This window comes from Scyliorhinus torazame, chromosome 14, assembly GCF_047496885.1.
Source record: "Scyliorhinus torazame isolate Kashiwa2021f chromosome 14, sScyTor2.1, whole genome shotgun sequence".
NCBI lineage: Eukaryota > Metazoa > Chordata > Chondrichthyes > Carcharhiniformes > Scyliorhinidae > Scyliorhinus > Scyliorhinus torazame.
Genome location: NC_092720.1, coordinates 96675957 through 96696671, shown reverse-complemented (window position 1 = coordinate 96696671; position 20715 = coordinate 96675957). Strand labels below are relative to the sequence as shown.

The window sequence follows — 20715 nt, the reverse complement described above, 5'->3', positions numbered from 1 at the left end:
CAGTCTCATCCTCGCAGTTGACGGTACAGATCTAGCCAGTATTTATTTCTGATTGGGAATAGCCCAGTGCAGTATGAGAAGTGCTTTGCATTTACAATTGAGGGACATTATCTACATTTCTAATCCATAACCTGCATGTAATGAAAAAATGGGAGATAAAGGACAATTTTCTAACATTCATTATCTTGATAACCACAAAATTCAGTTTAAAAAAAACCAAATTCAGAATTAGAGATTCAATGGAAACATTTCAAAGTCTGGTTTTGGGCGCGTTTGGCGGGGTGTTTCGTGATGGCCGTGTTGGCGAGATTTCAGCCCGTATTCAATGGCACTTCATGCCAAAGATGAGCCACTACAAGATTCTCAATATTACTGACTACCTGATTTGCCCGACTCTCGCATCACAAATCGCTGCTAACAAGGGGAGCTGCTTTTAAACGCTTCCTCACCACTCACTACCAGTCAACACCGACCATTCCTGAAACAGGATGAGGGCCAGGGGGGTAGGCAGACTGTTAAATCAGAGGGTGATGTTCACGGTGACAAGGATGATTATGGACCGAGGGGGACGGTATGTCATTGTCAGCAGTGTCCTCGATAGGGAACCGGTAGTCCTGGTGAACATGTATTCTCCCAACTGGGACAACACGGAATTTGTAAAGAAGATCATGGCGGATATCCCGGCCATAGACACACACCAATTGATCATTGGGGGGGGGGGGGGCTTTAACGGTGTACAGGATGGACAAGTTGAACCCCAAAACCGGGAAGACCTCCAATATGGCGAAGGAACTTGATGTGTTGGGTGTTCTGGATCCGTGGAACACATACTGGTCACCAACACTTAAAATAGTGCAACACTATTTTATTGAATCATTAACTGTTTAACATACTCCGACTGTGGGATAACATGATACTAGCTTTAACTAAAGACCTTTGCCTTGTCCTAACCAGTCGATGCACTCAGCACATGGTGGATGTCTGTGTTACAGGCTGTGAGCTCTGTCCTCCTAGCTGGCTGCTACTCGAATGAGCGGGAACTCTGATGCCCCCTGTCTTTATAGTGAGTGTGCTCTAACTGGTGATTGGCTGCGGTGTTGTGTGTGTTGATTGGTCCCACTGCGGTGTTGTGCGTGTTGATTGGTCCCACTATGTGTCCATCAGTGTGTGGCTGCACCATGATATATTGGTGTATATTATGACTTCCCCCTTTTATAAAAAATGTACCTGTGTGGCAATAAATAGTGTATTGTGAATGTTCCCGACTACGTGTATGCAAAATATTTGCAGGACTATGTACATGAGAACTAGGCTATTTACATGGGAAGGTGCCTGGTGCAGAAAAACAGTATGTCACAAGAATAACGAGATGAACACTATATACAAACCACGTAAACGACTGAACGGAAGAGCAGAACAAATCACAAAGTCCATAGTCCACAAAGTTCACAAATTAAGTCTCTGAGGTTGGCAACGAATTCTGGTTGACCGCCTCAAGGGTGGGTTGGGAGCCGCCGGCTGAGGAGCGGGCTGGACTGCATCAGAGTGAGGAGGATGCAGAGTGACCGAGATCTCTGCATAGTCCAGGGCAGGGTCAGCAGGAGGGCGAGGCGACAGTGAAGGATCACGAAGCAAATGCGGAACGAGACGAAGGGCACGTCAATTGAGGCGCAGAATGGAGCCATCCGGTAGACGAACCTGGAACGAGCGAGGGGCTACCTGCCGAAGGACCACAGCAGTTGCAGACCAGCCACCATCCGGAAGATGGATGCGGACGTTGTCATCTGGAGCCAGAGCAGGGAGATCAGCTGCATGGGAGTCATGAGCCACCTTGAGCTGTGCACGAGACAGCTGCATCCGTCGAAGGACCGGAACGTGGTCGAGGTCTGGGACATGAATGGATGGCACCATGAGCAGCTGGGCTGGCGACAGGCCAGTGGACAGTGGGGCGGAGCGATAGGCCAGCAAGGTGAGGTAGAAATCGGACCCAGCATCGGCAGCCTTGCAGAGGAGCCGTTTGACTATGTGGGCGCCCTTCTCCGCTTTGCCGTTGGATTGGGGGTACAGGGGACTGGATGTCACGTGCAAAATTGCACCGCCTGGCAAAGTTGGACCATTCCTGGCTTGCGAAGCAGGGGCCATTGTCCGACATCACTGTGAATGGGATGCTGTGTCGAGCAAAGGTGTCCTTACAGGCACGGATGACAACAGACAATGTGATGTCGTGCAACCGTATCACCTCCGGGTAATTTGAAAAGTAGTCCACAATCAGGACATAGTCCCTGCCCAGCGCGTGGAACAGGTCGATGCCCACCTTGGTCCAAGGTGACGTGACCAATCATGGGGCTGCTGGTACCATGATGTGTTGGGTGTTCTGGATCCGTGGAACACATACAGGTGACCAACACTTGAAATAGTGCAACACTATTTTATTGAATCATTAACTGTTTAACATACTCCGACTGTGGGATAACACGATACTAGCTTTAACTAAAGACCTTTGCCTTGTCCTAACCAGTCGATGCACTCAGCACATGGTGAGTGTCTGTGTTACAGGCTGTGAGCTCTGTCCTCCTAGCTAGCTGCAACTCGAATGAGCGGGAACTCTGATGCCCCCTGTCTTTATAGTGCGTGTGCTCTAACTGGTGATTGGCTGAGGTGTTGTGTGTGTTGATTGGTCCCACTGTGTGTCCATCAGTGTGTGTCTGCACCATGATATACTGGTGTATATTATGACAGAACTCAGCCTATTCATAGAACAGATGACCCATGGCGATTCACCCACACAGGGGAGAAGGAGTTCTCCTTCTTCTCTCAAGTACATAAAGTCTATTCACGGATTGACTTCTTTGTGTGGGAAAATTGGTGCTTCCAGGGCAGGTAAGACCGGAATATCCCGCGTTCATAATCTCCGGCCACGCTCCACATTATATGGATGTGAGGTTGGAGGCGGGCCGTGCCCAACTTCTCACATGGAAGTTGGACACGGCCCACCTGGTTAATAAGGCTTTCTGCGAGAAAGTATCTCAGGCCATAGGCGAGTATGTTTCTAATGACCAGAATGGAGAGGTCTCACCCTCAAAGTTCTGGGAGGCACTGAAGGCTGTGATCAGGGATGAAATGATAGCATGAAGAGATAGGGAAGAGAGGGTGGCTAGGCAACAGCTAGTCAAATCCATACTGGAGGTAGACCGGCGATACTCCGAGGCCCCGACCATAAAGCTGCTGGTGGAGAGGTAAAAGCTACTGATGGACTTTGTCCTGCTCTCCACAAGGAAAGCAGAGCACCAACACGGGGGACCCTGTAAGAACACAGAGACATGGCCAGCCGCTTGCTCGTTCTCTAGCTGAGAAAGCAGGCAGACACGAGGGAAATAGCCCAGATTAGGGACCGCAAAGGCAAATTAGTAGCAGATCCAGAAAAGGTCAACCAGGTACAACTGGGGGACTGTACACATTGGAGCCTACAGCAGGGGACTCTGGGATGAAACAGTTCCTTGATGGACTGGACATGCCAGTTGTGGGGGATGATAGGAGACGGGGGCTAGAAGCACCGCTAGAAATGGGAGAAACCATGAGAGTATCACCTCCATGCAGGTGGGGAAGGCGCAGGGACCGGACGATTTCCCAGCTGTCTTCTACAAAAGATTTGTGACAGTTATGGCCCCGCACCTGCGGGAGATGTTATCAGACTCACTGGCGAGGGGCACACTGCCACCTACGCTAGCACAAGCCTCAATCTCGCTGATACCCAAGAAAGACAAAGCCCCAGCAGAATGCGATTCCTACAGACCTATCTCGCTGCTAAACCCAGAAGTGAAAATACTGACCAAGATCTGAGCCTAAAGGTTGGAGGACTGCGTACCAGAGGTGATAGCAGAAGACTAGACGGGCTTTGTCAAGGGTAGACAGCTAACATCAAACATCAGGCGCCTGCTAAACGTGATCATGACCACATCTGGAGGAGAGAACACCGAGGTGATCACCTCCCTGGACGCTGAAAAGGCCTTTGACAGGGTTGAATGGAAGTACCTCATGGAGGTACTGGAGCAGTTCGGGCTTGGAACAGGCTTCACCGCCAGGGTGAAACACCTGTACAGCACTCCCACGGTGAGCGGACAGACAAATACCACCAGGTCTTGGTACTTCCAGCTGCACAGAGGCACAAGACAGGGATGCCCATTATCCCTTTGCCCTAGTGATCGAACCACTAGAGATCACGCTTAGGGCGGCAAAGAATTGGAAGGGGATCCGGAGAGGAGGCAGAGAGCACAGAGTCTTGCTCTATGCGGATAACCTGCTCCTCTCCATCTCGGACCCGCAAAGCAGCATGGACGAAATTATGACGCTCTTGAAAGTTTGGAGCCTTCTCGGGCTACAAACTAAACCTGAGCAAAAGTGCGATCTCTGCAAGGGGGAGGGATGAGCTGGAGGGGCTGCCTGTTAAACAGGCCTGACATAATTCTGCTACCTGGGAATCCAAATTGTTCATGACTGGAAGGGCTTCCAAAAGTGGAACCTGACCAGCCTGATGGAGGAAGTTACAAAGAGCCTGCAGAAATGGAACACACTCCCACTTTCCTTGGTGGGGAGGGTGCTGACAGTCAAAATGAACATATTGCCAGGTTCCTCTTCCTGTTTAGATCCATCCCTATCTACATCCCCAAGCCCTTTTCAATTCACTAGACAAACTGATTATGGCGTTTGTATGGGACAGGAAGAATGCAAGGATCCCAAAGAGAACAGGATCCATGGGTGGCCTAGCCCTCCCAAACCTGCAATATTACCACTGGGCAGCGACTGCAGAGAGTGTAAAAGGATGAATAAAGGAGCCAGAAGCTGAGTGGGTGCTTATGGAGGAGGGAGGGCTCCTGCAAGGGGACCTCCCTGCGGGGCTTAGTCATGGCGGCACTCCCATCCCCACTGTGGTAGTCACCACTGATGTATATATTGTATATATAGGATGTTGATATACGTGTTTTACGGTAAGGCCCCTGTACTGCAGGTATGGGGGTAGATCCCTGCCTGCTAGCTCCACCCAGTAGGCGGAGTATAAATATGTGTGCTCCCAGTACAGCAGCCATTTCATCAGCTGCTGCAGGAGGACACACATCTCAGTGTAATAAAGCCTCGATTACATCCTACTCTCGTCTTTGTGTAATTGATCGTGCATCAATTTATTACACTGAGTTTTTCAGAAGATGGACCTCCGCATCAAGCCTGATCTCTGCAGTTGCATCCACAAGAAGACAACACCAAAAAGGACTTTGAACATTGACTAGCCTGTTTTGAAGCGTACATCGGGTCTGCGCCAGGCAAAATCCCAAAAGCACAGAAGCTCCAGATCCTTTACACGCGGCTGAGCTCCAACGTCTTTCCACTTGTCCAGGACGCGCCGACCTATGCAGAGGCCATGGCGCTACTGAAGGAAAACTACGCTCAGCGGACTGACACACTCTACGCCAGGCACCTCCTCTCCACGTGGCGTCAACTTCCCGGTGAGTCGGTGGAAGATTTCTGTCTCCTGTTCCCCCTAGTTAGAGACTGTGACTGTCAGGCCGTTTCGGCCACAGAACTCTCAAATTTGCTAATGAGAGACACATTTGTTACGGGCAGAGGGTCTGCCTACATCCGCCAGCGTCTCTTAGAGGGGGCCACGCTCGACCTCATGGCGACCGAAAAACAAGCGCTTTCACTTACAGTCACATCACGCAACATTCAGGCCTATGCCCCCAACCGTGCGGCCCACCCCCCCGTGCGTCGTGGACCCCGCAGGCGGACGCCCCATCGTGGACCCCATCAGCGACAGCTCTCAGCCAATCCCACGCCTGTGCCGCGCGGCAGCCAACCAACCCCGGGGGCCCCAAATGCTACTTCTGCGGGCAGTCAAAACACCCCCGACAGCGCTGCCTGGCACGCAGCGGCCTCTGCAAGGCTTGTGGCAAGAAGGGACATTTTGCTGCAGTGTGCCAGGCCCGCTCAACCGTCGCTATTGTCCCGGCACCCCCACGTGCAGCCAGTGGGCGCCGCCATCTTCCCCTCCTAGGACCACATGCGGCCAGTGGATGCCGCCATCTTGCTCGACTCGCAACACGTGCGGCCCGTGGGTGCCGCCACCTTGTTCCTCCCAGGACCAACGGGCACCGCCATCTTGCTTTCCCCACGACACGTGCGGCCCGTGGGCGCAGCCACCTTACCCGACTCAGGACCCATGCTTGTCGGGCACCTCATCCGGCCGCTCATTGCCTGCAACCGCCAACGACCAGCCGCGTCTCACCTCGGTCACAATTGACCAGTCTCAACCACACAACCTCGCCACTGCTTCAAATAAAGTGAAGGCCAACGGGCACGAGATCTCCTGCCTGCTGGACTCCGGGAGCACGGAGAGCTTCATTCACCCTGATATGGTAAGGCGCTGCTCCATCGCGGTACACCCCGCTCCAGAGAATCTCCCTGGCCTCCGGGTCCCACTCCGTGGCGATCCGGGGATACTGCATCGCCACTCTCACTGTCCAGGGTGTGGAATTTAGCGGCTTACGCCTCTACATCCTCCCCAACCTCTGCGCTGTCTTGCTACTCAGCCTGGACTTCCAGTGCAACCTCCAGAGCCTAACCTTGAAATTCAGCGGGCCCCTACCACCCCTTACTGTGTGCGGCCTCGCGACCCTTAAGGTCGACCCACCTTTCCCTTTTGCAAACCTAACCCCGGATTGCAAACCTGCCGCCACTAGGAGCAGACGGTACAGCACCCAGGACAGGACCTTCATCCGGTCTGAAGTCCAGCGGCTGCTTTGGGAAGGCATCATCGAGGCCAGCAACAGCCCCTGGAGAGACCAAGTGGTAGTGATCAAAACTGTGGAGAAAAACAGGATGGTCATTGACTACAGTCAGACCATCAATCGGAACACGCAGCTTGACGCGTACCCCCTCCCACGCATATCTGACATGGTCAATCAGATTGCACAGTACCGGGTCTTCTCAACTGTCAACCTAAAATCCGCCGAGTACCAGCTCCCCATCCACAAGGCGGACCGCCCATACACTGCCTTCGAGGCAGATGGCCGCCTTTGTCACTTTCTTAGGGTTCCCTTCGGGGTCACCAACAGGGTCTTGGTCTTCCAATGGGAGATGGACCGAATGGTTGACCAGTACAGGCTGCGGGCCACTTTCCCGTACCTGGACAATGTCACCATCTGCGGCCACGATCAGCAGGACCATGACGCCAACCTTGCCAAATTTCTCCACACCGCCACTCTCCTCAACCTCACGTATAACAAGGAGAAATGCGTGTTCAGCACGAACCGCTTAGCCATCCTCGGCTACGTGGTCCAGAACGGAGCTCTGGGTCCCGACCCTGATTGCATGCGCCCCCTCATGGGACTCCCCTCCCCCACTGCCCCAAGGCCCTCAAACGTTGCCTGGGGTTCTTTTCGTATTACGCCCAGTGGGTCCCAAACTATGCGGACAAGGCCCGCCCACTCATTCAATCCACTGTTTTCCTCTGACGGCCAAGACTCACCAGGCCTTCAACCATATCAAGGCCGACATCGCCAAGGCCGCGATGCACGTGGTCGACGAGACGCTCTCCTTCCAAGTTGAGAGCAATGCATCAGACGTTGCTCTGACCGCCACCCTCAACCAGGCAGGCAGACACATGGCAATCTTTTCCCGCACCCCCCATACCTCCGAAATTCAGCACTACTCCGTCGAAAAAGAGGCCTAAGCCATCGTTGAAGCTGTGCGGCATTGGAGGCATTACCTGGCCGGCAGGAGATTCACTCTCCTCACTGACCAACGGTCGGTTGCCTTCATGTTTAATAACACACAGCGGGGCAAGATCAAAAATGATAAAATCTTGAGGTGGAGGATCGAGTTCTCCACCTACAATTATGAGATTTTGTATCACCCCGGTAAGCTCAACGAGCCCTCCGATGCCCTATCCCAAGGTACATGTGCCAGCGCACAAATGGATCGACTCTGGACCCTGCACGACAACCTCTGTCACCCAGGGGTCACACGTTTTTACCATTTCATCAAGGCCCGCAACCTGCCCTACTCCATCGAGGAAGTCAGGGCGATCATCAGAGACTGCCAGGTCTGTGCGGAGTGTAAACCGCACTTTGACCGGCGAGACCGTGCGTGCCTGGTGAAAGCCTCCCGCCCCTTTGAACGCCTCAGCATGGACTTCAAAGGGCCCCTCCCCTCCACCGACCGCAACACGTACTTTCTCAGTATGGTCGATGAATATCCCCGATTCCCCTTTGCCGTCCCATGCCCCGATATGACGTCTGCCACCGTCATCAAAGCCCTCAACACCATTGTCGCTCTGTTCGGCTTCCCCGCCTACGTCCTCAGCGACCGGGGTTCCTCATTTATGAGCGATGAGCTGCGCCAGTACCTGCTCAACAGGGGCATTGCCTCGAGCAGGACGACCAGCTACAACCCCAGGGGAAACGGGCAGGTGGAGCGGGACAATGGGACGGTCTGGAGGGCCGTCCAGCTGGCCCTACGGTCCAGAAATCTCCTGGCCTCCCGCTGGCAGGAGGTCCTCCCCGACGTACTTCACTCCATTCGGTCGCTCCTGTGCATCGCGACTAATGAAACCCCCCATGAACGTCTTTTTGCCTTCCCTAGGAAGTCCATCTCCGGGGTTTCGCTCCCGACATGGCTGGCAGCTCCGGGACCCGTTCTCCTCCGTAGACACGTCCGACTCCACAAGGCGGACCCGTTGGTTGAGAGGATACAGCTACTTCACGCCAACCCGCAGTACGCCTACCTAGCATACCCCGACGGCCGCCAAGACACAGTCTCCCTCCGGGACCTGGCACCAGCTGGTTTCACATACACACACCCCTCCGACCCGGTGCCACCCTCCCTCCCCCTGGCGCACCCCACCGCAGCCCCCGCTCCGGGACAATCCATCCTTCCCTTGCTCACACCCGGGGATGAAGAGGATTTCGACACGCTCCCGGCGTCACCGAAGACCAAGCCGCCGGAGTCGCCACCAGCACTGCCGCGCTCTCAACAACAGATCAAGGCACCGGACCACCTGAATTTGTAACATTATCTGTACTTTTAAAACACAACTTTCTGTATATAGTTCTCCACCCCCCACCCCGTCGGACTCATTTTTTTTAACAGGGGTGAATGTGGTAGTCACCACTGATGTATATGTTGTATATATAGGATGTTGATATCGGTGCTTTACGGTAAGGCCCCTGTACTACAGGTACGGGGGTAGATCCCTGCCTGCTGGCTCCGCCCAGTAGGCGGAGTATAAATATAGTACAGCAACCATTGCGTCAGCTGATGTAGGAGGTCACACATCTCAGTGTAATAAAGCCTCGATTACATCCTACTGTCGTCTTTGTGTAATTGATCGTGCATCACCCACCTAATAAATATTCAACAAGCCCAGTGGTGAGAGCAACACTCCGGTCGTGGAACCAACTGCGACATTATTTTGGTTTAATCAAAATGTCCGACAATGCCCCCAACTGCTACAACCACAGGTTCACACCTGCAACTGTAGGCACCACCTTCAAAAAGGTGAAGACAGGACGGGGGGAGGGGAGCCGGCTGGGACGCTGACAGTTCGGGACTTCTACACCAACAACAGACTGACAATCCTCGAGCAACTGACATAAAGATTCCAGTTGAGGGGAGGAAAACAAACTTAGGAACCTACAAATCCAAAGCTTCCAAGAAGGGAAACAAGTACGTATCCATGACTACCACGACAATCACTGCTAGAGGACCTGTTGGACGTGGACATCCTAGGGAAAGGAACTGTGGTGACATGTATGGGCGACTGCTAAGGTGGGCCAATACCCAACTGGACTAGACGAGGGATGAGTGGGAGGAGGACTTGGGTTTGAAATAGGGTGGAGACTCTGGAGTGAAGCATTGCACAGGGTCAATTCCACCTCCATATATGTAGCCAACAGCTAAAAAATCAAAGGACAGGAGGGGGTAGCCAAGGCACACCAGGGTAGCGGGGAGGAGAGTGGGGGGGAGGGGGGCCAGGGAAACATGGAACCCAACCATGTCCAACAAAAGAAGCATGAGAAACAAGGGGGGGGGGCAGGAAAAGAGAAAAAAAGAGAAAAGGCGGGGGGGGGGGGGGGGGGGGGGTGCAACAACCTGAACCAAAAGGGAAAAAAACGGTGGGGAATGAAACACAGGAAACCACAACCACCACTGTCAATAACGTAAGAGGAAAAAAAAACATGATGTATGGATGTAAATAGTTGAAACCGACCGGTGTAAATATTTTTCTTTTTCCTCTGTCTCCTACTGTTTGTCCATATTTATCACTGTTTTGTATACCACAAAAAAAAACTCAATAAAAACACTTTTTTAAAAAAAGAAGTGATTCTAACCTAAATAGGTGGGCATTAATTTAATCGTATACTTTGCAGAAAGGTACATTGAATTGTGTTGTCTAATGTGGTGAAAAAAATTAAAATAGAAACAATATTTAAACATAACTTTTAAGGCCAATCAGAACCTGAAGACTGAAAAGTTCAATTTGTTACGCACCGTGCTTTCATTTTTAAGCCTCGTGTTAAAAGGTCATTGTCTTTTCATGCTGTTTGGACAGGCCTAATCTGGTTCCTAAAACAGAATGCTTTCCCTTAGGCTGCTGTGAAAAATATCACCCGGTTAAGGGCTGAAACAAATTGTGGAGACTGAGCTAAATGAGCTTTATACATTTAGCAGTTAACCATGCTCTATTTGTACTTGAACAAGAGGTTTGTGTTCCATTCCAAAGTGCTAATAAGCTTCACTTTGCGTAGAAACCTCAAGGTTTTTTCTTAAAAATTAGAATTTAATCAAATAAACAATTTCAACCAGCACAATGGGACAACATGGTGATAAAATTAAGCAAACTTAAAATGCATTTACCACAGAAAACATACATTTCCAAAATACCTATCCAGCAGTTCCACATAGCGATGGATGATTTCTAGAGTCAGAAGCTCATTGTCTTGTTCCTCTATCGCGCAACAAAAATATAAACTAGCAAACCTAAGGGATGGATGAAAAACAAAATCCCAGAAATATGAATTTATGCACAGCACCTGAATTATGACAGTACATGTTATATTAACTTATAGTAAAAACTTGTTACTCATTTGCTTACGTCCAGAATGGTCTGATGGTTGATGTTCAGTAAAACTCTGTCTTCAAATTAAGTAAATACTGTTTATTGAGTAATGATTATAAATAACTATGAGTTTGTTGACTCTTCTACAATTATAACTGAAGATTAGATAAATAAGAATAAGTATATATATTGTTTAACTACACCTGCTCACTAAGCTAACTTTCTGTTCGCTAGTCACTCCTGATACGAAGAGGCGAGAATCTCCTGAGTGTAGCTTATATACATAGATCTGCTGCTGCCATCTAGTGGTTGTCTAGCACTTACTTACAGATGTTAACCCCTTACATACCAGCAGATATACAGATCACTACAGTACAGTTCTATTAACTTTCGAATATTCTTCCATTGATGTTGTGGCATTTGGGATTTTCCAATACAAACTGCTGATTTTTCTATTTGTGAAAATTTAGTGATCAGTTGTGAACTAGAGGCCTTTGTTAATAAAACAAATAAGGGAAGTTACACACTCCTTTGAAATAACTTTACAATAACTGTGGAAAATCCAAAGAACAACTTTACTAATTATGCATTAAATTATATATTAAATCATACCTGTTGAATGTCAGAAATTCACTTCAATATTATTTACAACAAAATCTCAAATTGGTAGAGTAGTGATTTAAAAGCCATTATTACAGTTGGACATCTGCCTTAATGATTATCACAGAGATGGATCGACGAGTCAGAGCGAGCTTTACATTTCTCATTGGAGAGTTCATGGATATGGTTTTTGTACACCTATTGTGATGCAATGCCAATTTTCTGAAGTCTTTCTGTTCAGCAACCAGGCAAACATTTGTGCTGATCCAAATCAGAGTTACACAAATCATATGCAAAAGCAACCTGATCAAATTACTGGGCATTTCTCCAATATCTTCTTTTGACATCGACTTCTGGGTGAATGGAAAATGCTTGCCATATGGTTACAAGTAACTCTGTATTTTAAATTGTATTTTGGCATAGGACAATAATGTTGCTGTTTTGTTTTGAGCACCACACTTGGGGGCAGCATGGTAGCACAGTGGTTAACGCTATGGCTTCACAGCGCCAGGATCCCAGGTCAATTCCCCGCTGGGTCACTGTCTGCACGTTCTCCCCGTGTCTGCATGGGTTTCCTCCGGGTGCTCTGGTTTCCTCCCACAGTCCAAAGACGTGCAGGTTAGGTGGATTGGCCATGCTAAATTGCCTTAGTGTCCAAAAAAAGATTAGGAGGGGTTATTGGGTTACGGGGATAGGGTGGCAGTGAGGGCTTACGTGGGTCAGTGCAGACTCGATGGGCCAAATGGCCTCCTTCTGCACTGTATGTTCTATGCACGCTATTTGTTTGACACCACCATGCAAAATGGTCGCTGTGCACCATTTTAGTGAAACTATAAATTTACTGACAATTTTCCTAGAAAAGAAATTTCCCCATAATTGGTCGGCAGAGCATAAATAAATACTTTGCCTCATCTTTGTCGAGGGACAGGGGAAAAAAGAAATTGATTTTTAAAAGAAACGAGACGCAACATTATTTTCCCCGAGGGCAAAAATATCATTCTTCAAATCTCATTTCTCCTTTTATGGCACCAAATCCTTTCCTGGATTCTGATTATGGTGATGCAATCCACCTGATGCCTGACAGTTCTCCCTCAGGCTGAAACTTAAGCTCGTTATCTTTGTGAAGCCAGTCGAAAATTAATTCTACCACCACAAAATACTTCAAGTTAATGCTTCTTCAATCAAATATAAAGCACAATGAAATGGTACTCTAAACAGAGGTGGTACACAAAAGTTAAAAAATCTTGAACAGAGTGAAATATTGCCAGAATCTAGATGCAATGTACAAAATTGTTGATGATATAGCATCCATATTATCAGTAAAAATCCCTTAAATATACCTATTCTGGAATATGAATAGAAAACTGACACATGGAACTTCTATTAAAAATCAACATTGTAGAGGGAACTCATATTCATTTAAAATATCAATGAAAAGTGATCAGATTCACAAATGATACCAAACTGAAAGGAGGAAATGTAAATTGATGAATCTAAAGAGGCACGCAGATACAATATGTAAATGGAAAGAACAGTGGGAAATTAAATTTAATGTGGACAAGTGTGAAGGGAATGGTGGGTATGTGAATGCTGTCAAAATGGTAAAGGTTAAGAGACCTAGGGATGATAAGTGATGGGCCAGGTCCTCAAATGTACCTAATGACCACATGGTTTGGATTTGGATTTGTTTATTGTCACGTGTACAGAGGTACAGTGAAAAGTATTTTTCTGCGTGCGGCTCAAACAGATCATTTAGTACATGGAAAGAAAATACATAATAGGGCAACACAAGGTATACAATGTAAATACATAGACACCGGCATCGGGTGAAGCACACAATAGTGTAGTATTAAGCAGTTCAGTCCATAAGAGGGTTATTTAGGAGTCTGGTAACAGCAGGGAAAAGCGTTTTTTGAATCTTTTAGTGTGCGTCCTCAGACGTTTGTATCTCCAGCCCGATGGAAGAAGTTGGAAGAGTGAGTAAGCCTGGTGGGAGTGGTCTTTGATTATGCTGCTCGCTTTCCCCAGACAGTGGGAGTTGTCGACAGCGTCAATTGATGGGAGGTGGGTTTGTGTGATGGACTGGGCGTGTTCACGACTAAAGCAAATAGAATGGAGAATGCTTCAGCTAAAGCAGCCAAGTACAAGTCTGAGAAATGGATACTTAAATTGTGCAGAACTCTGGGCAGACCACACTTCCAGTTACATGGCCACTCAGAACTCTTGAGACTCAAAAGAGATGTGTTACACATTAAACTGTATGGTAAAGGCAAATCCCAACACCATAGTCCGACAAAAAGGGCATTGGGCCTCAATAGTTTAAATGGGCAATAGCCAATCATGAAACCTGTTTTACATCTTAGCCCCTTTCAATTTCAACTGAACTCAAACATTGGATGCTGATTATTGCCGAACAACTGAAAAACGGATGGCATCACTCCACCCTAACTAATTAAAACGTTTACACCAGAAAGCGAATGAGTAATTGCTAACAACCGCAGTGACATAATAATGGGAGTGGCTCACTGGAGCTGATGCAATCTCATTTCCTTCCATTGGAATATGAGGAATTGGCAGAGTGATGGAAAAAGGTCTAGCCACAAAGTCTGCATAATGAAAAATATTACTGATATTGACTGGTTAGGCTGAATGGCCTGTTTCTGTGCTGTATGTTCACATAATGCAGCAGAACATGGGCACAGTTACTAACAGATTTATCAGCTGGAGTTCAGTTAGTGATACACAACACAACATATATTCATATGGCACCGTCCCAAGGCGGTTCTCAGGGGCATTATAAAACCAACTATGACAAGAAACCACACAAAGAGAGATTAAGTCAGATGTAAAAGTTTGGCCAAAGTGGGAGGTTTTAAGGAGGAAGGAGAGGTAGTCAGTGAATCCCAGCTCTCAGGACTGAGGCAAGCAAAGTCACAGCCACCAAAGGTGAAGCAATTAGAATCGGGGATACAAAAGGGTCACAATTAGAGGAGTATCTCTTGAGGGTTATGGGGCTGGAGAAGATTACAGAGATAAGGCCATGAAGGAATTTGAAAACAAGGATGAGAAACTTTAAATAAAGCCACTGCTTGACTGAGAGCTAATGTAAGTCATCAAGGACAGGGGTATAGGGAAATGGGACTTGCTGCAAGTTAAGATATGGACAGCGAGTTTTGGATGACCTAATGTTTGCTCAGGAAAGAAGGTGGGACATTGCCCAGGAGAGTGTTGGAAGAGTCACGTCTAAAGGTAACAAAGGCCTGAATGAGAGTTTCAGCAGCAGGATGAGCTGAGCGAGGGGTAAAGTGCTAACAAGCGGTACTTGCTTTGAAATAACCTGCTCACTAATGTTTCCTTTTGGTTTCACCAGGGTCACTAAGCTCCTGACTCAGTAAAGCCTTGGTTCAAACTTGGGCAATTGAACTACAGGGGCGGTACCTCAGATCTCCCAGGAACATGTTTCTCAGCAGCGAGAGGTGTCACGCTGTTCACTGGTGGCCAGACCCTTTGTTCCTCCCGTTATCGATAGGAATTCCCATTGAAGCCACCCGATGCTGCTGCGGGTGTGGGTGCGCTGCCAGCAAGACCGGAGAATCCGGTCACCAGCAGATGGACGGCGAGTTCCAGTGCAGGGAGTGAGGTGAGAGTGACTGCCCTCGACATCAAGGCAGCATTTTATGGAGTGTGACATCAAGGAGCCTGAGCAAAGGTGAAGTCAATGGGAATCTGGAAAATCTCACCGCTGGCTGGAGTCACATCAGCACAAAAGAAAGATAGTTGCGGTTGTTGGAGATCAAACATATCAGTTCCAAGGCCATTATTGAAGGAGTTCATCAGGGTAATGTCCTAGGCCCAACCATCTTCAGCTGCTTCATTAATGATCTTCCCTCCATCAAAAGGTCAGAAGTGGAGTTTGTTGATGATTGCACAATGTTCTGCACCATTCGTGACTCCACAGATACTGTAGAGTGTGGCACCGTGGTTAACACTGCTGCCTTACAACTCAGGGACCCAGGTTCAATTTGACCTTGGGTGACTGCCTGTATGGAGTCTGCACATTCTCCCCATATCTCCATGGGTTTTCTCTGGGTGCTCCATTTCCTCCCACAGTCCAAAGATGTGCAGGTTAGGTAAATTGGACATGCTAAATTGTCCCTTAGTGTCCTAACGTTAAGTGGAGTTACAGGGATTGGGGTGGGAGAGTGGGCCTGGGTAGGGTGCTCTTTCAGAAGGCTGGTACAGATTTGATGGGTCGAATGGTCTCCTTCTGCACTCTAGGTATTCTATGATTCCATGAAGTAGTTCATGTCTAAATGCAGCAAGACCTGAACAATATCCAGGCTTGAGTTGCGAAGTGGCAAGTAGTATTCGCACCACACATGTGCCAGGCAATGACCATCTCTAACATGAGAGAATCGAACCATCGTTCCTTGACATTCAATGGCTCGCAAATATCCTGGACTAGCGATATAAACATTGTGACTACAAGGTCAGGACCGATGCAATGAGTCCTGCAGTGAGTAACTCAGCTCCTGACTCCACAAAGCCTGCCCACCATCTCCAAGGCATAAGTCAGGGGTGCTGGAATACACTCCACTTCTATGTGTGCAGCTCCAACACTCAAGAAGTTTGACACTTGCCAGGACAAAACAGCCTGCTTGGTTTGCATCTCATTCATAAACGTTCACCCCCTCCACCACCAGTGCACAGTAGCAGCAGTGTGTACCATCAACAAAATGCACTGCAGAAACTCACCATGGCAGCTGTCACCTAGAAGTATAGGGCAGCAGACAAATTAAACCACCACCACCTGGAAGTTCCCCTTCAAGACACGCAATATCCTGACTTGGATATATATCGCCGTTCCTGTTCCTTCACTCTTGCTGGGTCAAACTCCTGAACTCCCTTCCGAACAGAACTGTGAATGTATCTCCACCACAGGGACTGCAGCGGTTTAAGAAGGCAGCTCACCACCACCTTCTCAAGGGAAATTGGGGATGGGCAATAAATGCTGGCCTAGCCAGCGACACCCAGATCCTGTAAATGAATAAAAAGTTGAGTGATGATGGTATGAGAATGAGGTCAGAAGCTCATCTTGAAGTAAAATGTTTACACCCAGCATGCAAAGAATGACTGGCTGAATCTGATTGTTGCTAGGGAGAGCTAGGGAAACCGCGCCTGAGTCACAAGGGGCTGGATCTTCTGAGCAGTGGCAATTATCAATGGATCGTCGCCTGCTCAAGCATTCCCCCATTCAGCACAACACTGCTCCGCGTTTCGTCCGGGACATTCCGAATCCGGCTTTCCCAGAATAGCGGTGTGCATTGTCCCTCAGAGTGCTCTGTCAAAGCAGGGTTGAGTGTGGTAGTGGCGGGTGGGGGGGGGGGGGGGGGGGGGGTGCTTTTTATGGCAGTATCTGCCATACAGCAAGTTTAGAGGTCCAGCTTGAATGTTGGTGGATGGGTAAGTTAATTAGGATGGCGTGGTGGTCGTCAGACTGGGAGAGTAGTCAGGTCATTAGGGGGTAGTCGTGTGGTTCAGTGTAAGTGATTGTGTGGTGGTTGGGGAGATCTTAGTTCTCCAAGAGTTAGACAAGGTTTTAATGTAATATTTCCTGCATAACTATCTTAAGTTGGATCTCCAAAAGTCTCAGACTCTAACTCGGAGTTGAGACATTCACAGAGGGTCCCTGGAAGCAGGGATATTGCCCATCAGAAGCAAAAACTTCTGTGGTAATTCCCATAGCGGTCAGTATGTTAGAACTTCCATAAAATCCCGATGTGCATTTCCTGATGCGCCAAAGACCAGAAGATCTGGTCTAAGGTTCTGGGTTCAAAGTTGAAGACAAAAATGAACGCTGACACTACCATGATGTAATGAGGGAGCACTACACTGATAGAGGTGAGGTTTTGTCGATGAGTTGTTCAAATCGAGATCCCATTTGCCTACTCAGGTGCAGGTAAACATCCCATGACACTATTTTGAAGAAGATCAGGACAATTTTTCTCAGTTTCATTATTTATCCTCCTCTGAGCACGCCAAAAACAGATTACCTGGTCACCATCACATTTAAAAACATTTTTATTCAAGGCATTATCACATATACAAACAGCATCAGAAGAACAACCAAACAAGTCAATAAACAACCAACACCCACACCCCCTGCTCCCCTGATGCCACTGCCTCCTCAAATCCCTCCTTCCCCATTTTAACCCCCATCCACCACCCCCCTTGCTGACCACTCACACGGCCTTTAAAAAAAAAAAAAATCAATAAAACGGCTTTCACCTCCGGGTGAACCCATCCGTCGACCCCCTCAAGGCAAAGTTAACCTTCTCGAACCTCAGGAATTCCGTTAGGTCACTCACCCCTACATCTGATTTCAGCGGCTATGAGTCTCGCCACCTGAGATCCGTCTCTGGGCTATCAGGGAGGCAAAGGCCAAAACGTCGGCCTCTCTCACACCCTTGACTCCCGCCCGCGTCTATCGACACCTCGAACATTGCCACCTCTGGACTCAGAACCACCACCACTCCCAGGACTTCGGACATGACCGCGAACCCCTGTCAAAACCTCCTCAATCTTGGACAAGCCCAGAACACGTGGACATGATTCGCGCCCCCCACCCCCCGTGCACCTATCTCCACCGCCTCAAAGAACCTAGTCATCCTCACCACTGTCATTTGAGCTCTATGCAACACTTTGAACTGGATGAGGCTTGGCCTCGCACACGCGGAGGACGCGTTCATCCTCCGCAAGGCCTCCGCCCACATCTCGACCCCCCACCTCCCCTCCCACTTGCATTTTATGTCCCCCACCACGGGTCCCCCCACTCCATCAACTCCTTATTGATATCCGACACCTTCTCCTGCCCTATTTTGTCCCTCAAGAGCACTTTTTCCTGCAACCCCAGGGAAGGATGGCACCTCTCTCCTTACAAAGCCGTGAACCTGCAGGTACCTAAATCCATTCACCCTGGGCAACTCCTCTCCCTTGCTTCATTTTACGCTCTCACCAGCAGCACCATCACATTGTTCTGCACAATCATGCTTTCTACATTACAATAGCAACTACACTTTAGAAAGCACTTCAATGGCCCAAAAGCATTTTTGCAATAGCCTGAGATTGTGAAAGATGCTATGTAATTACAATGTGATGTGGGTTGCAATTCTCCGGCCGTTGGGATTCTCTATTCCTGCTGGCAGCGTACCCCAACCGTGGGTTTCCCTGTGGCGGGGGTGGCTTTAATGGGAAATCCCACTGAACAGGAGCGGAAGTAGAGAATCCTTCCGTCAGCGAACGATGCGCTGCTGAAAAACGTGCGCTGTGAGACTGGAGAATCCCACCTGTGGTCTTTGTTTATATTTAGTGATTGGTGATTAGTTATTAAAGTCTGATTTTAGTGCGGATGGAGCAGGGGGAAGTCTCATCAACTTTGTTTGAGTATCTGTAACTCCTAATCATGACTTGTACTGGAATAGACTGTGCTTTAAATAATTCCTCTTTTTTTGGATTCACTGTGAGGAGCATATCAAGACAGTAAATTAAAACTCACCTTTCACCTGGAAAACTGTCATCACAGAACAACAGGTGGAATGGTACAGAATAAATATTCAATAAGATGGCATGGGAAGTTACTGAGGAGAAGCGAGGAACTGTAAGCTCTGTTTTGGAATAGTCATTCTAAACTAAGTTAAAAGGAATCAATACAAAATACTGGATGCTGGAAATCTGAAATGAAAGTACAAAATGCTGGAAATATTTTTCATAAAAACAAAAAATTCTGGAAAGACTCAACAGATGAGGCAGCATCTGTGGAGAGAGAAACAGAGTTAATGTTTCAAGTCTTTATGACTTCTTCAGAGCTTGGAGCCATACAGACACGAAACGGTAACTCTGGGTGCAATTTAATCAAACAAAATCCCCGTTTTGGGCGCTTTTGGGGAACTCTTTTTTTTGGCCTCAGCGAGGAACGCTCTGCCGAGGATGCATTTAGCAGTGCCACACGGGCAGCTTGGCAGGTTGTCACTGCCAGGGTGCTCAGGTGGCACTGCTGAGGTGCCAGGCTGACAGTGCCAAGATACTCAAATGCCAGGAGTGCCAGAGGACCACCCGGCCCAGAGCCTGACCACCCGAGGGCCTCTGATGGCCTGGGAGCCCCTGAGCACGCCCCCGCTCTCCCCAGGTACATTACACCTGGTCCACGTCTGTGTGGACCAGTGCTAAACGACACCATGGCGCGTTCTCCCAAGCGCTAGTTCCCGGGCATCATGAGAATCGGGCGGCGACATATTTAAATGAGCAGAGTGGCTCATATGCTAATCTGGATCTCGCCCAGCGAGGACGAGATCCAGATCGCGACATCTGGTGAAATCTCGTTAGATCTCGCAAGGTGTTCTGAGCATCAGAAATTTAATGGCCTCGACGTGTCACCGAGTCATGCGCGACGAGGCCATTCGATCGCGTCCTCTGTTTCTCTCTGCCTCTCTGATGCTGCCAGACCTGTGGAGTCTTGTTGTAGAACCTGTTTGTTGTTTCCTATAATGCAGTCACAGCTATATTACGTTTAATACCCGGTTATTAATTTGAGTACAAATAGTGAAACATTGCATAAATCGGCATTATTAAAAGATAGTTCAAACCTTTTATAAATAATTTTGGAATCCCGCCATTCCACAAAACTACACATTCTGGGTTGTCGTGTCAGCACAATTTGGACAAGTTCCCGAGTAATCTTTTTCTTCTCCTTTTCAAGCATTGTGGTGTACCACTTCTGGAGTCTCAATTTGCCTTGACGGCTGAAAAGCAGCATAAAACGCATCTGTGAAAACAAATATTTATCCTTAAGCACTCAACATAGCGGGAAGATCTCATGGCACAGTGGGTAGCATCACTGCCTCTGACCTCCGGAAGCTCTAGCTTCGAGTCCCAATTCCCTCGCAGCACTTTATGGCTGAGGAAGGGGTGTTTATAATGCAGTCGAACAGGTTAATTAGCAACCTGAA

At 48.5% G+C, this 20715-nt stretch overlaps 1 protein-coding gene across 3 annotated transcripts in view; it reads right to left on the bottom strand.

The window, feature by feature from the left end:
- ap1s3a (adaptor related protein complex 1 subunit sigma 3a) overlaps window positions 1-20715 on the bottom strand; it is a 60898-nt gene that overhangs the window by 4319 nt on the left and 35864 nt on the right. For 2 of the 3 annotated variants that reach the window (XM_072474524.1, XM_072474526.1), the window contains 2 exons: window positions 20353-20531; window positions 10923-11031 (listed from right to left, as the gene is read on the bottom strand). In XM_072474524.1, coding sequence (XP_072330625.1) covers window positions 10923-11031; window positions 20353-20531 — 288 coding nt within the window. The remainder of the gene's footprint in view (window positions 1-10922; window positions 11032-20352; window positions 20532-20715) is intronic. The other variant, XM_072474527.1, reaches the window with a different exon arrangement.